This window comes from Magallana gigas, chromosome 3 (genome assembly GCF_963853765.1).
Source record: "Magallana gigas chromosome 3, xbMagGiga1.1, whole genome shotgun sequence".
Lineage (NCBI taxonomy): Eukaryota > Metazoa > Mollusca > Bivalvia > Ostreida > Ostreidae > Magallana > Magallana gigas.
The window spans coordinates 29,073,254-29,090,068 of record NC_088855.1 but is presented as its reverse complement, the minus strand read 5'-3'; the positions used below and the strand labels follow the sequence as shown (position 1 = coordinate 29,090,068).

Here is a 16,815-nt window from a genome sequence, read left to right as displayed (position 1 = left end):
AATGTACGAGATTAGAAAATGGGTATGATCTTGATGAAATGACAAAAGTGTTCATGAGATAATTTTAGCATACATTTTGATAAATGTAAAAATAAAATGTTATGAACCTATGATGATTCTTTTCTAAGCCCTGATCTTTTTACATTAACTAATTTGATTTCCATTCAGTTGATGATATGCATTACTGCATTTTAAATAGAAATAAGATTTGTTTTATTTTTTTAGTTATTATGAAAGTATATATTTGCATGATTTATTTTTTACTACACCACCCCCCCCCCCAAAAAAAAAAAACCCCAAAAAACAAAACCAATTGTAATATTTATATTAAAGAATGTGTTTTATCATTTGATCTTAAAGTCTAACTGTAGTGCTAGATAGATTCAGTGCAAACCTGTCCTGTCCCTAAGATATCTGGCTTATCAAAGGTGTAAAAGATTTAACAGTACTTCAGACAACAACGATTGACAGCGACAGATAATATATTATCAGGTTATCTCTGATCAATACACCAACTGTTTAAGGATATATACTTCCTGAATTTTTGTTTTTGAATTTGAATTAAATGAAATGAGAATTGTAGTCTGCTATTGTGTGTGTTGTTGATCTTCTTTTCTTCCTCAATATCCATTTTGTTTTGATCTCTTCTGATATGAGTTAGAACCATTTTAACAAGACCTTGGACTTTCGGTAGGATGTAACTATCTATTTCTTGCATTTAAACAGGCTTTAAATGACGATGGTTTCGAGTGAAATATGCATAGATTGTGTATATAGCCTTAGCTCAAAAGCCAGACAAATCTTGTTGATTTCAAAGAGCCATGGTTGAGTGACCAGTAATGAAATAGACAGGCCTACGTCACATTGCTGTTTGACACAACAACCCAAAGTCCAAGCTCCTGTTGAAATGCTTCTAAAACCTTCCTGGGTCAATGTTTTGTTGGTTACAATTTAGTACATGTAGTGATAAATGGTCCCAGGTCAGAAAAATCCCCTGAATTTTACTACAAGAAATTATCAGAATTAAACAGCAAGATAAGAGGCTTCTTCAAATATAAACTTTAAAACATCATCGGATGTTCTGATATTATAGTAGGCCCATTTGGAGAGTTATACTTCTGACCGAAGGCCTGCAGTGCTCAAGAGAGCTTGGGAACATTTGTGTTATAGTAGTATATAGGGAATTCTGGCAAGATCCAATTCTGTTGAACAAGCCAGCTAGGATGATTTTATTTCATTTGTTGTGCATTAAAATGTTGACTTTTTTAACCTCGCAGAAATGAATATTCAACTTAATACTAGTACTTGGATCTAAGCTTAAAAGTGATCATTATGATGGAAAGATGTCTGTCAATGCTGTCTTCCATTCTACTATAAATTCATTGCAGTTAGCTCAGTTTCAAAGAATATTTCCATATGATATTTCAATCAAACTTGTATTGATGAGAGCAGTTCAGCTCTGTCATGATGTTTTGACCTTATCATTGATAGTAACTTTACCATCCCTTAATTTGCTTTTAGTGACTAAAGAATCTGCTTTAGATATTTACATACAAAGATACGTATTGATAAGTGCAGTTCAACTGTGTAGAAATTTTTACAATGACGTCTTTGGCCTTGACCCTTAGCAAACATAAATATCCCCCGGAAGCCCCCCCCCCTTTGGAAAAAAAATTCTGGATTTGCGCCTGTACTTTGCATTTTATTCAGATGCATTTTTAAAGACACTTCTAGATATATTTTCAAACTGCATACAAAGTAACACATTGATGAGGGTAATTAAAGTACATCTAATATTCTGATTTTGATCACTTCACTTATAACTATTTAGCGTTTACCTTAGTTTGAGTTAACTCACTGAACTGTACACGATATTTTCACCAAACTTCATTTACTGATATAATTTTGTTATAGAAAAAATAATTCCTTCTTTTGTCATTTATTTTGGTCACTATTAGTATTAGCTCAGAAATGTACTAAGAATCAAAGTACACCGTGTTCGTGTTGCAATACAAAAGTCTCAATATACGGTGCATCTGTATATATGCTCTACTACTCCCATGTACTTGCCACATGTAATGAGACATTCTATATATAATATTTTCATACTGTTGTAGTTAAGGCATTCTGTGTCAATATCTGGAAAGCCTGGGCTAAGTGGGTAAGGGTTTGATTGGATAAGAGTTCGAATTAATTAGTGGGTAATGGTTCGACCTAATTAGCGGATAGAAGTTAAACTTCATTTATGGGTAAGGGTTAGATTCATTAGTGGATAAAAGTTGGTGGACTAAATAAGTGTGTAATGGTTCGACTTCATTATTGAGTGAGTGATCGAATTAATTGGTGGATAAAAGTTCGACTTTTAAATAAGTGAGTAAGGGTTCGACTTATCAAATGGGTAGAAGTTCAAATAATTAATAGGTAAGGGTTCGATTCCATCAGTGGGTTAGGATTCGACTTAATTAGTGGATTAAGGGTTCTACTGAATATGCGAGTAAGAGTTTGCCTTAATAAATGAGTAAAGGTTCGACTTCATTAACGAGGAAGAGTTCAACTTAATAAGTGGATAAAAGTTCGACTTAGTTCATGAGTAAAGGTTCAAATTAATTAAAGAGTAAGGATTCGAACTAATTAGTTGGTGAAAGTATGCCTGAATTAATTTGGTAAGCGTTCGACTTTCTTAGTTGGAAAGGGTTCCACTTAAATATTGGGTAAGGGTTCGACATAATAAGTGGTTAAAAGTTCTAGTTAATTAGTAGGCAAGGGTTCGATTTATTTAGTAGGTAAGATCTTGACTTAATTAATGGTTAAAGTATCGACCAAATTAGTGAGTAGCAGTTTGAATTAATCATAGGCATTTGTTATATTTCTATTAAAAAATAATCTTTTTGTCTATTTACATAATTGTCGTGTTCCAAGAATAAGACAACTGTCATCTACACTGTCAGCATACTAACTTTAAAAAAAAGTCAAAGGTCGTGGTAATTTGATAAAATTTCTGCTTTGCCAGAGGAACAATGCCATTTTTTTTCTTGTATTCTTCTGAGTACAACATAGTAAGCGAGTTAAGCTCATGCGCATATTACTGATTTAGAGGCTCAAGTTGTAACAGAGAGTTAAGACCGAGCAGCAGGTGAGTTCATAGGCCTTCTCTAGATGACAATAGTTCTATCTGTGCAGTTCAATGAACTTTAAGAACTTGTAAGGGTGCCAGCACACAGATATAAGTACCCAGATTCCTCGGTGTTTGCTAGAGACATTGGCTTCTACTGCCAGAAAGTATTTTACCTTTAGCCTTGCCCTGTGTATGTCAGAACTGTTTATTTTAACGTAATGAATGATATATTACACAGATATATACAGCTATATGTATGTACAGTATATGCATTAATAGGTTACTACATAGAATATTTTTGCACCGAATTGTGTGTGTAACAGATACGATACTATAGTAAAAAGATAATGGTACCTAATTGTCCGCCTTCATATATTTATATGCAGCTAATAAAGACTACCTCTATCTTGATTCAAAGCCAAACTACCTTCTGAGAAGTTGGTTGTGCTTTAATCAAAGCATGTCACAGCACCTTTAGTCAGAAGTTTATTTTAAATTTCCATTGTGAGTTATCTTTTAGAAAAGAAACACATCACACTTTTGAATAAGTAATCTTGGAAAACGATCTTAAAGAATTCGTTCATCTTGGGAGGTTCGACTTCTTGGAACGAGTGCCACTCATCTGAGATTCTAAGTCATATAAAAAAATTAACACACCTGTAGATATGAATTGTATTGATTTATTTTTATTTTCTCTCTCCATATTTCGACAATAATTCGATCGATCGAAAATAACGTACAATTCATAGCATATGTACATATTGTTCTCCTGCTTTCCCTTTTTTTGCTGATAGAGTCGTCCTAAAAATTTTTTTTTACATTTCTTGATTTGAATGAAACACACCAAAACAGACACAGCCACATTGACTGTGGGTTACAAGGACTACTATCCTACACATGTTTGGGTGAGCAACTTAATTATTTTTATATAAACTTATTCACTTTGTGTGAGGTTTATAGCATATATATATGGCTTACAGATTCAGCGACTTGCCTGACGCAAAGTAAATTGGTTCTTTACATGTTAACGCAATTTTCGTAGACTTTGCCCGCATGCCACTATATAGTACTTAGTGTACAAGAATGCCGACATGTTACACAGTAGCTAATTTGTTTCTATGAAACCCAGAATTTATGGAAAGAAAGAAATTCAGGCGGATGGGATCGTCTGTATATGTGGATGCGTTATCTTCTTATCAACACCGGAACTGTCCCCGACTTGGGTGTCCTTTTTTTTGCACGAGTTGATAAAGATTACCGTAAACTCGAAATCTCGGTGAATGGAAATAATACTGCTACAATGGAACGTGTTTCTTAAATTGTTTACACTAAATCTGAGATGCACGATTTGCACGTGTCTCTCATCAATGGCGATCAAACTTAGTTTACATGTATGTTATATGACATGTATCATTTTGTAAATTATATGCCCACCTTAATCGTTAATAATAAACCGATTTAAATGAAGCTAATAAAATTCAATAGGTATCAGAAAGATTAAGCAAGAATGGATTCGGATTTGGGATGAACATTTTAGTAAATATACCTAAGATTGTTTTCTATTGATAAGATGTGTTGCTAGGAAACCATCGGAACCTTTCGGTATTTCTAATGTGCATATAAGGAAAATATTTTGAACAGACAAACCGATGTGTTATGAAGATATACTCGATCAATTAAAACCCAAAAGAAACAAAGAAGAAAAAAAAAGATATACACTTGCATACAAAATAGCGAAATATGAGGTACCGACAAAATAGAATTTGGTTTAAAAAATATTATCTTTATTAGCGAGGTTCCAGTTGCGATAAACAATTTTCCAACTTTATCTTATGCAAAACCTTTCCAATATGACTGAAGTTGAGAGAAATATGGATTTAAATGGGTCTGCCCCGGCACAGCAACGCTGGATTGCTCGATAAGTTTTGAATGATTTAGAATTCAATACTTAGTCCTCAAGCCTGAATTTTTCATTGAGGCCAAAGGGTCAAGCTTTCACACTTTTCGGCAAAATGCCCTTGCTGAGCCTTCGGTCCAACTTCCTCATTTCCGAAGTGTTTAGAGGAGTTTCCAAAATGAACGATGGTCATTGGATGGCATTTTCTAGTTCAGGGAGGTGGTGTCCCCCTTGCTTATTCTCAAATGTACTCTGAATTTTTTGGAAACCAGGGTTTAGAGAAAGAATGACGATCGAATAGGACGTAAATAAGACTGTACTCGATGTACCCCAAGATGGGAACTACGAAACGGACATCGTGGTGCATGTTTTGGAAATTCTTTAAAAACATTTTCTTGTTTACTAAACAATGATATTTATTGAAGGGCAATATACATGTATCAGACTTTTGTTTTTTGTTTTTTTAATTGAACCTATTATCATACTTCCAATATAAAATTTGCATAAACTCGGTACTTGCAATTATTTAAACAATGAATGTAAGTTGTATTAATGTCTTAAATACTATAAAATGAATGTACGTTAATATTAGCCATTTTGATATAATTACGTAAATTCGTATATGCATAACATGACAACTTTGAAAAACGCCCAACATTACAGTCAACAACAAACAGAATCACAGAATAATTAGAGTAGAATTATGCATTTCCTACAGGTGCTCGTATTTTTCAGCAACCACTTCTTGCGCAAACATGTCTGCACACTCCATGAGATTCCTGTCATGTTTGTCCCACTTTTAGAGATGCTGAAGACATCTTGAATCAGTTCCAAAACTACAAAACATCCCACCGATTATAAAAAAGCGTACTCATGTTGATTCAATGTAAAAAAAAAAAATTAGACGTAACGAGAACTTTGCACGTGCAGGCCTATAAAATAAAATGTACCGATAATATTGACGTTTAATATAACTACCTAACGTAACACAGGTAGCATTAATTTTGAATGTAGTAGATATATATACTGAAAACAAACAAACCTCGCCTGTTCTTGTCGACAAACGTGATGACATCTGAAGTCACGTGACCAACCAAACCTGGCTCCTTTAAGAGTAGAGCACAAGCACGCGTACTTCAGAATTGTGAACGCAACGGCTTTACCGGTTAATATTTCAGGTAAGTAACTATATTAATGGATTTGAACGAATACCTGCATTTTTTCAACGCCTTCCTTAATACTACCTGCATCTTAGATCTTAGGTCACAAGGGTATTTTCATGTTTTAAAAATCACAAATTACTAAGTAACTGATTAAATATACACAGTTTGGAATTGATATGGAAATTTGGATATTTTTTTTTCACGCTGACTAGTCATATCTCAATATAAACATTAGACTTGTTATAGCCCATGGGGCGACATTTATCATTGTAACAACCAACCGAAACTACCAGCTATATATTTATATATATTATTAATTTCTGAACAAAGTGCCATATATTCAAAATTGTTACTCTCGCCGTGACAAGTTCTGCTATCTCGGTCGCAAATTTTGGCATTTTAATGACAATTTTTTTTTTCGTTCGACAAAAAATGCCTTTGTCAGTGACATTCTTAAATGCTAGGTACATGTAATACAAGAGCAACGGCTCGCCAAACCGTGAACGTACATGTATGTACAAACAAAAAGAAAGTAAACAAATCTGCCCCACAAATGAGGTACGGACAAGGTGTGTTGAGACAAGCGGGGGAGTGTTGGGGCTTCGTTTTCAAGAAAATGTTGTCGTCTGCTTGTATCGACGTCAATCGTCAATGTCGCGCGCTCGTCTGTCAAATTTGAGGAGTTTCGGAATGATCGAAACCAACCAAGAATGATTTATGATGATAGGGGTACTTTTATTTGATCGAGAATTCCTGGGAGCGAATTATGTGTTTCTAAGAACCCTAATCTTAAATATATGTAAATTATTTTGTAAGATAGTGTTATCTATTGTACGCAATGTTTATTGTTTGTTTGGAGGATATGTTTTTTTCATAACAAGGACATTGTCCCGTGAATCATAGAACTTAATTGAATATGAGAAAATTTTTTACCCCCCTCCCCCCCCCCCCCAAAAAAAAATCGTCAAATTAACGAGAAATATTATCTGTAAAAAAAAAGCTGTGAGATTTGTCCAATAAGCGTGTCGTGTAACCGTTTTATCAACACGAGTACATCAATGAACATGGATTTAGTTTATCAGATGAAAATTTCGTGTTATTTCAATAGAATAGATTAACAACACCGTATTGGCAGTCTATGTCATGGCTTTATTTTAATATATCAGTACATCATAAACTATTCAAATGTATGCAAAATATTGCAAATATAGCAATAGAGTAAGTTAAATGATCAACATCGACTTTTGGGTAGTTATGATGTTAGATCTTCAATGAACCAAACAATCAATCAATCAAGATGAATCAATCAATAAAATCAATCGATCAATAATTCAAACAATATTTCAATCAATCAATCAATATGCAAATCAATAAAGTATAATCAATGTTTTGCTTTAGTGAATGTCTCAATATGACAATCAATGTATCAATTTAATTGATTACTCAATGTATTCAATGATGACAATCAACCCACTGCAATGTATCAATAGAATTATTCAATTACTCAGTGTATTCAATGACTCACTGTCAATCAATGTCTGAATGAAACAAAGTGTCAATTAAAGTAAGCCCGATTGTTGGCCACGGACCTGGAAGTAAACAGAATCCGGGGCAGGCTTAAGCAAAATTCGTTAGACTGATGACAGCTGCACGCCACACGTGTCGTTGTAAAGCCATGACGCTTATCTATGGATGTGATGAAAGTACTACTTCAAGGAATTACGAATCTGAAATACAGAAAAAGAAGACAGAAACACGAAAAATATGGAATATATAACCCTACAAGATAGGGTGGGAGGGGGAGGGATTGAATTTTTTCCAGGTTGAAGCTGAGAAAGGTCGATACACTACTGCGCATGCGTAATATAAGGACCCCAAAAGGGGCCGTGCGAAAAGTTACGAGAACCTCATATTGAGGAGTTATCTTTCTTTCGATGTAGATATTAGTGAAATGGTTAATCTATTCATTTCCATAACATGACTTAACTCATATCGAGTTAAGTCGGATTATCTTTTAAGCTGGTGAGATGTACATGTATACCGGACTGGTTTTTTTAACTCTCCAATATCCATTGAATGTAACCGTAAAGTAAAGCTGTGATGCACCGAAAGCTATAAGAAACGGCTGTATACATACAAATACATGCATTATGATCGTCTTTCACTTCAATCAAAATATGAATGAATCTTTACAGTATTGTAATGATTGACCGAAATCATCGAAATTATTTATGTGATGGTGATAAAGGGTTGCGGACGAATACACATTCAGTTGCTCGCACAAGTAAACAATATGCACGAAATGTTTGTTCCCCCATTGTCTATAGTGTAGAAATGAAAATATGCAGGAAAAAACAAAGCAGTTATATTTTTGTAATAATGACTGATTGAAAGGCATATGTTCTTAATGCATTGCTGTTGATAGCAATTACTTATTGTATGTTACCGAATCAGGTGTTTAAAAAAAGGGGTTTCTTGAAAGCGGATGAGAGATTGGTCCTGGGTTTCCAACGATTTTCAGTTAAAACATATGTACCTATACTAATGTATCGTATGTAAAGATATTGTTGTATGCTTATCTTTGGCACAATTTGAAAATTTACCTAACTGTTTTTACGTGTAATGGACAATTTCAAAAATCTATGTAACATTTTAGTTTGAATATCATCATACAAAGATCATATAAAAAAGATTTCAAAAATTCTAACTTTAATAAATATTATCCTTTAATTCTGCGTCAGACATTAGAATCTGTTTATATGTAGTATTTTATTCTTTAGATTTTACAATCTGTGGGAAAAAAGTAAACATTTGCAGGTATATGTGGTTATCATTTGATATGATCGATTAAAATTAATAAAAAAAAAAAAAAAAAGGCATTATCATCATTGAAGGATAATGTTTTCTTGTTGGGGAAATGGGGGGGGGGGGGTAAGTTGTCGATTTAATTGGAGGCCGGGTACAGGATTTTGTTATTGTCGAGAGTTTGTACACATCTGTACTTCTCTACAGATTATAATACGCTCTAACAATTTTAAATCATTGTTTAATAGCATACATGAATCTGTGGTGAAATTGCACGCATTCTGGTGCAAAGAAATTTCACATTGGTGTGCGAGTAATTCATGCATGAATACAGAAAAACATGAGCTATCTTAGGGGAAAAATTATTCAATATCAATCCAATTTATACAAGTATAAACTGGATTGGGGAAGCATTCGCTTAAGTTTATTCTCGTATAAATTGGGTAGATATTGTTTTCATTCATGACAATTAAATTTTTTTGCTATTCCGTCTTTAATCAGCGCCATTAAACGTTTAAATTGTGACTTTTTTGTACAAACTAACGTCACAATTTTTAAAACATTAAATGGCGTAAAGCAGACAAGAGTGCTTTGCACAACCAGAATTAAAATTAATTATTCCTACATCGATGATAAACTAATACAACAGTAGTACATAAAATTGATTGTGTTTTTGGCGTCTCCTTTGTTTGTCACATGTTTGAAGGTTGATGGCCAGTAATTAGCAAAATGACAACAAAATTCCGAAAACTCGAAGAAAACTTTGGGCTTGCCCGCGTTTATCTTCTTTTTAATTTAAAAAGTGTGCACAACATCATTGAAATTTCAAGCAACTTGTTTTCTTGTGGTCAGCGTCAATAAGTGTAAATACACAGGCTGAGTCACACGTTAATACAAAATAAATAACGAACGTTATAGGAACACTACTTTGTAAAATGTCTAAACCATAAAAATTTCATTCAACTGTTACTCCTGACTGCAATTTCCCATACTGATGACACTTTCGCCTTTATCAGTGTATGGAAACTTACTCACTAGCAGGGCCTTGTTCGTACTTTATAGATTTTTAAATGATTGGGTATATATATCTTGTATATCACTATATAAGCACTAAAAAAGGTGAAATCAATCCAAACAAGAGGGCTTTACTGGACAGTAGCGTTCTTCGTTAGCCATTGGTATCGGTCTACCACGCTATCCATAAATTGCTGGAGAGGAATAATTATTACTCTATGGATCTCAGCAAACTCAATGACTTCTATGGAGGGCCGTTTTCGTATTTTTTATGGTGTTTTCTTTCTTTATTTTTTTTTATTTAAAGATTATATTTTCTGATACCAGAAAAGTATTTTTTGATATCAAAATTCTGAATTCTTGATATCTAAAAATCATTTTCTTATAACTAAATTTTGATTTTTTTGATGTCAGAAATGCAAACTGATTATTTATATCACAAATTTTATTTTTTGATAAAATGGCGAAAAAAGTTAAAAACTATATTGGAAATTATTGAAAGATTGTTTTCATACTAAACCATCAAATGAAATTCCACATATTCAAAATGCTGATAACAACAAAGATAGCTGTATAAGCAATTATTTTTAGATACAGTGTATGTACACAACTGTCTTAATTAATTCACATAATCGTTTTTTTTTTTCAAAATACAAAGCAGGATTTTTACCAAGCCATTCTACAGTGTGTCAGCTGCTAGAAATATACCACTTTATTTTAGAAAGTATTGATGTCGATCGAGCTACATGTAAATCATGTTGTATGGTGTTTTATAGAGTCTGACATAAAAGTCTAATGAATGGTAGTATGCCAAATCGGTTTGATAAACTGATAGTTAATCAAGCAACAGAACACAACAAGTCATGTATAGAAATCTTCTTTGCTCTGTAAGGCATGTAAAAACTGGAGTTCTTCAGGGCTCAGTTCTTGGTCCATTGTTATTTTTATTGTATGTAAATGATATAGCTGAAAAAATGATATCTGTTTGTACATTATATGCTGATGATAATTGTGTACAACAATGTTCAGAAAATATTAATCTTATTGAGCAAAATCTGAGTCATGATCTTAGAATACTAGTACTAGTTCGTAAGAATGGTTGTTGAAGTTTAACCACCAAAAACTGAATTTTTTCATTAAAACAAAATATGCAACAATTTCCTAATTTAGTTTTTGAGAATACAATTATCTTGGGATCCTGTTGTTTTCATATTTAGGAATGTCTGATTTACAGTGTAAAATGTAATCTTACGAAAAACGGGGGTTAATGAAAAAGCTGAAATTTACTGTGGCATGGGATATTCTATGCGCTATTATATGAAGGCAGCGACATTGCACAAAAAATACACAGAAATTGTTTTGTGTAATGATCAATACCTTTATAACCCGCATGGATCATCAAAGAAAACATTTTATTGTTTATATTTACATTTTTATTTTAGCAAATTAATAAATTAAACGTAAAAAATAAGTAAAATTTACTGAATTATTGTTAATGAACATCAGTACGTTATCTAAAAAAAAACCCCAACCGAATCGTCTTCTATGGGTTTCGAGTCTGACATCATCATTATTATTTCGTGCAGTCCGTGTTTTTTTCATAGGTTGCTGTAGGTTTCGACCAATCAATATACGGGGCGTGTAGATTTCAGTCCTGCCAGTTTCCAAAGAGATATGAATTACAATCATTTTCCGTAAAAAAAAAAAATAGAGGGAATCATACCTGGTAGATGTAAATAATTGTGATTTACTATTAATTTCCGTAAGATATAGAGGGATTCATATATACTTAGTGGATGTAAATATATCTTTTATTAGAACACAACTAGAATAATATGCTGTTGAAGTTTTGGCTGGATGCAAAAAGTCAGATATTGAAAAGCTTGAAGTTCACTTTTTTGCTGCAAAGATAATTACTGTGTTTAAAATTATAATGCTTCAAGAAATTTATTATATTTGGAAACAGGTTGGGAACCCGTGGAACACAGAATTTTAGAAATAGAGCCAAACTAATAAAAATGCATAAAATACTCAATAATTCAGTACCTACTTATATAATATACAAAATATAAAATACCCGATACGAGAGGCAATAGTTCAAGTTTACACTACTTGTAATGGTAAAACCTTAAAAATAATTTTCATATGGAAAAATGTTTTTGAATATAATTAACACAAGAATGAGACACATTTGTATTTTGAACTTTGGTTTATTTATAATTGCCAGTTAGTACGAATTGTTCATTTGGTTTATTAGCTAGAAGATGTATACCATCTTGTAAAAAGCATGCAAAAACATGACATTCCTGAATAAATAAGCTATAATTATTAATAATCTGCACATTATAGATGTACATTTGATGCTATGGGGGAATGATTATCTAATTATTGTAACGTTACGAAATACTCAACTTTCAAGATTATTCAAAAACTTTTCTAAATGAATGAAGTCGCCCCCCCCCCCCCCCCCCCCAAAAAAAAAGCTTAATTTTTACTATGAAAATTTATATTTTGTAGTTAAAATCATTATTTCTATCATTGTATTTTATTCTATGCATATAAATTTTGTTCAAGGAAAAGACTATCCAAGTTTCAGAACTTGTGTCTGATCCTTTTGACTTTGTGTTGTTAAATATGTTCAATTAAATTCAATATCTGTTAATGAAGGAAGGACAGCCTAATGTTCAGATTAATTGACGTGTTTATGTATACAAATTGTTTCACCGATAACTAGCATCAGTTATAAATGCAATTCTGTTGCAATTGCAGCATCTCAAAAAAAAAAACAAAAAAAAACAACACATAAAGTGTAACCAAATAAACAATGAGGTGTGAATACTCTTTTAGTGAAATGCAAATTATACACAGTAAATGTGCTATTGTTCGTTTGGAAAAACACAAAAATTCATGAAATGAAAATGAATTATCGCTACATAACCTTTAAAAATTGGATTTTATAATATAAACACTTTTGTAAGAAAACATATAACATGTTTAATACTTTTTTTTCAGATTAGTGAACATGGCTGGAACATCAGACGCCATGGAGATGAAACAAAATGGCCACGGATCGCCAGAAATTGAAACATTCCCCATGACCAAATTCCAAATGTTGAAGAACCTGTTGGTGATAAGTTTTGCTTTCTGCTTCTTGTTCACAGCCTTTCAGTCCCTGTCAAACTTGCAAAGCACATTGAACAAAGAAGAAGGCGTCGGAACGGGAGGGTTAGCCATATTGTACGCTTCCCTCGTCGTCAGTTGTATGTTTACGCCATCTGTCGCCATAGCGAAACTGGGCTGCAAGTGGACAATCGCTCTTTCCATGTGTTGCTATGTTGTGTATATGGCCGCCAATTTCTATGCCGTGTGGGCCTTGATGGTTCCTGCTTCGATCATCATTGGGTTCGGTGCTGCCACCTTGTGGTCGGCTAAATGTACCTATTTGACACAGATGGCGGTGTGGTATTCCAAACTCACGGGCGCCACGCAGGACGATATCGTGAACCGATTCTTTGGATTTTTCTTCATGTTCTTCCAAACAAGTATGACACATCTATCATGTTTGTAAAAGTTCAAACTGAATTTTTTTTTAAGTTAATATCTGTTTTTAGTAATACTCACAGAGCATAAAAGAATATATAAGAATGTGAGTTATAGTTATATATATATATATATATATATATATATATATATTTTTTATTTTTTTTTTTATTTTTTTTTTAAATTTATTTTTAGGTCAAATTTGGGGAAACTTGATTTCTTCAGAAATTTTCAGTCAGCGTCCCGAAAACGAGTCTTTGTATTTAGATTTAAGTGAATCGGAGCTAAAAAGCTGTGGTGCTAACTTCGATCCCACAATCGAAGAAAACAAAACAACTCTGAAAAAGCCGGAACTAGAGAAGGTAACAAAAAAGTGTACATTTATGCGCATTACGTCACCTTATTTAAAAATCAACCTTTCTTGGTTAAAAAGGGCAACATTCACACGATAAATCGCCTTTGGTGTATTTAAGCTTTTATATACCTGCAGTTGTTTTCTCCCTTTAACCGGATTCTCGACCTTACTAAACATTAATACGCGCTAGGCTTTTCTTTTTGTATTGTTTTACATTTTATACTCTGTGTCTAATGTTTACAAATTTTTGGTGGATATACAGTGTAATTCAAATGTGTTAAAATTCCCAACATTGAATTGCAGGTTTTTTCCCGTCTTTTATAACATGAACAATACAATGTGGAATTAAATTTTTCCTCTAAACAATAATAAAAGCGATGCATGTGACAGATCTTATGAAATTAAAACGGCCATCATGATGATAAATTCCTAATGTAAACTTACAATTTTATACAATTATGAAAAAGTATCATTTAGAAACAATATGTGGGGACAATGGTTAACGTATTTCGCCTGGTTTTCTTTGACGTGGCAATCTCTGTTACTCAGGTGTACACGGTGTGTGGAATCTACACCGGATGTGCCGTGGTCGCCGTCATCATCATTGTTGTTCTCTTGGACAAAATCAAACTGGACAAGGATAATCACGATCAATACGGGAAGTTCTCCTTCGACACCCTGATCGCCACGTTCAGCCACTGGTGGAGGTCCCCGTACCAGAAACTTTTGATGGTGCTGACTTTCTACAGCGGTGTGGAACAGGGCTTCGTCGGGGGCGATTATACAAAGGTAATAATGCAGCCCACTATGTTAGTTTACAAGCTTTGGAATTCAAACTGGGAAATCAAATATTTTTCATCTGGTCAAATTTTTGTTAGTAGTTAATTCATAAAGAAATTATTCCTTTAAATAAATGTCTGAAAGAGTTTGTCAACAGAACGTTGAGCAAGATCGAATACAGCATTTTTAGGTAATCTTGTTGCATTACCTACCCCCTTCCTTCCTAAGAAGGTTACATTTCCTTTCAGTCCTACATTGGGTGCGCCCTTGGAATCTGGAACATCGGTTACATCATGATATGCTATGGCGTTGTGGACGCAGCCTGCTCTTTCATCTTTGGTCGATTGGTCCAATTCGTCGGCCATATCCCGTTCTTTATTCTTGGTAACTACACTTTTCCGCATCAAAAAGAAAACGATTTGACATTTTTTTGTGTATATTTTTAAACGCACTGCATGTTTGAAACAATAGAATTTTATTATGATAAGCATTTTTGTATAAAATATTTTTCTTCTATTATACATGTATATATATGTACCTCAGCTAATTTGGAATCGCATTGTGATAAACTTTATTTTATGCAGTTCTATGGTAGATTTGATTTCAAAGCTTTTGGGTTTTTTTATTGCAGCTTTCCTGTTACACGGAGGGGTACAGATAACGTTGATGCTGTGGGTCCCTGACCCAGACAGAGTCTACCTGTTCTATATCTTCGCCGCCTTGTGGGGGATGGGGGATGCCGTCATTCAAACTCAAATTAATGGTAAGAAATTCATGTACATAAATCTCACGCTGGCTTCGTTGCTCTCACTATTGAGATTTTGGCTCAGAGGACAAAGAGATACAAAGTGGGCCGATATTAAAATTAAAAAAAGAAATACAAGAAGAATCTCAAAAATTCGTTACTATTTCTAAAGACTTTTTCGGCCAGAAGGGCAATAAGATTTGATGGTCGTGGTTTATATAAGGATGAAATCATAAGAAAATATTAAAATATTTAAACAAAAACGTAAAGAATTTGTAATGAAAAGTTATAACTTTAAAAAAATCATATTCAAATTTAATTAAGGTAGATCTGAATCATCTGATGGTTAATTTGTTGACCATCCAGGCCTCCTAAATGGGGTCAAGAAAACGGTCAAACATTTTAATTTTTTTTAAAATTTTAAAATCCATTCACTGATATCCTAAATTAATCATGGTTGATTATTCTCATATATCTTTCTTTGTTTTATCTTCCAGCATACTACGGATATTTATTCACCGACCACTCGGAAGCTGCCTTCTCTAACTACCGCCTTTGGGAGTCCTTGGGCTTTATCCTGGCCTTTGGTTACGGGAACTTTGTAAGGACTGACATCAAATTATACCTGACGTTCACCGTCTTAGTAGTCGGAATGTACCTGTATGGCGTCACGGAGTACCTGGAGAGACGAGCCAGGAAATCGGCCGCCAACATCAGCGAGAAGACGAAGTTGTGAGTCAGGGGAGGTCATCCATTTTTGTGACGTCGTATGTTATTAACTTGTTCAATTAACGATTCTGCTAGAAAATTTTCATTGCAATGCAAAGTTGTTTGCGATGCTCGTTTTATATTTGAAAACATATACATAATTATGTATATTTTTGATATTGTCATTGAAGTAAATTTTGATATGAAAATAAAATGGAGTATATTTTTTTAGGATTCTACTCCAAATCAGATATAGATTTCCTTAAAACAGTCTGATATATCGTGATTTTTTATTTATTTTTGTTGTTTCTCAGCCTTAAAAGCATCATTAATTAGAGCAATACATTATTGCTTTTCACCATTTTATAAATAGGCACTTGAATGCATTTATCCCTTGGTACATTAAAGAGTGATGGAGAATTCCTGTCTTAAGTCTTAGCATATCACTGTCTTTACACCATTGTTTTTGCGCATTTTTGTTTGTTTTTATTGCTTTATTGTATGTATTTTGTCTACATGTGATAAACCATTTTTATATGTATATATAACTTTTATATATAATTATAACATATGCATTGCAATGTGTTTAAACATTAAAATAGTTTCCATACAGTTGAATACTTGTTAAGTTTTGTGTAATTTGGCTATGACTTCAGTTAGTTTTGCTTATTTTATAAAATAAATGAATTTTAA

At 33.2% G+C, this 16,815-nt stretch overlaps 1 protein-coding gene and 1 long non-coding RNA gene across 2 annotated transcripts; one reads left to right on the top strand and one right to left on the bottom strand.

Moving 5' to 3' along the window:
* The first annotated feature begins 3,997 nt into the window (after nucleotides 1-3,997).
* LOC105321852 (protein unc-93 homolog A) lies at nucleotides 3,998-16,600 on the top strand. The gene is made up of 7 exons (XM_034483214.2): nucleotides 3,998-4,020; nucleotides 13,007-13,536; nucleotides 13,730-13,896; nucleotides 14,439-14,678; nucleotides 14,918-15,053; nucleotides 15,301-15,432; nucleotides 15,912-16,600. Exons 1-7 carry the CDS (start codon nucleotides 4,013-4,015, stop codon nucleotides 16,148-16,150), a joined length of 1,452 nt encoding a protein of 483 aa, XP_034339105.2. The 5' UTR covers nucleotides 3,998-4,012; the 3' UTR covers nucleotides 16,151-16,600.
* LOC136273358 (uncharacterized) lies at nucleotides 7,304-8,183 on the bottom strand. The gene is made up of 2 exons (XR_010711549.1): nucleotides 7,765-8,183; nucleotides 7,304-7,648 (listed from the first exon to the last, which is right to left on the bottom strand). It is a non-coding gene; the product is annotated as an uncharacterized lncRNA (long non-coding RNA).
* Nucleotides 16,601-16,815: the final 215 nt, after the last annotated feature.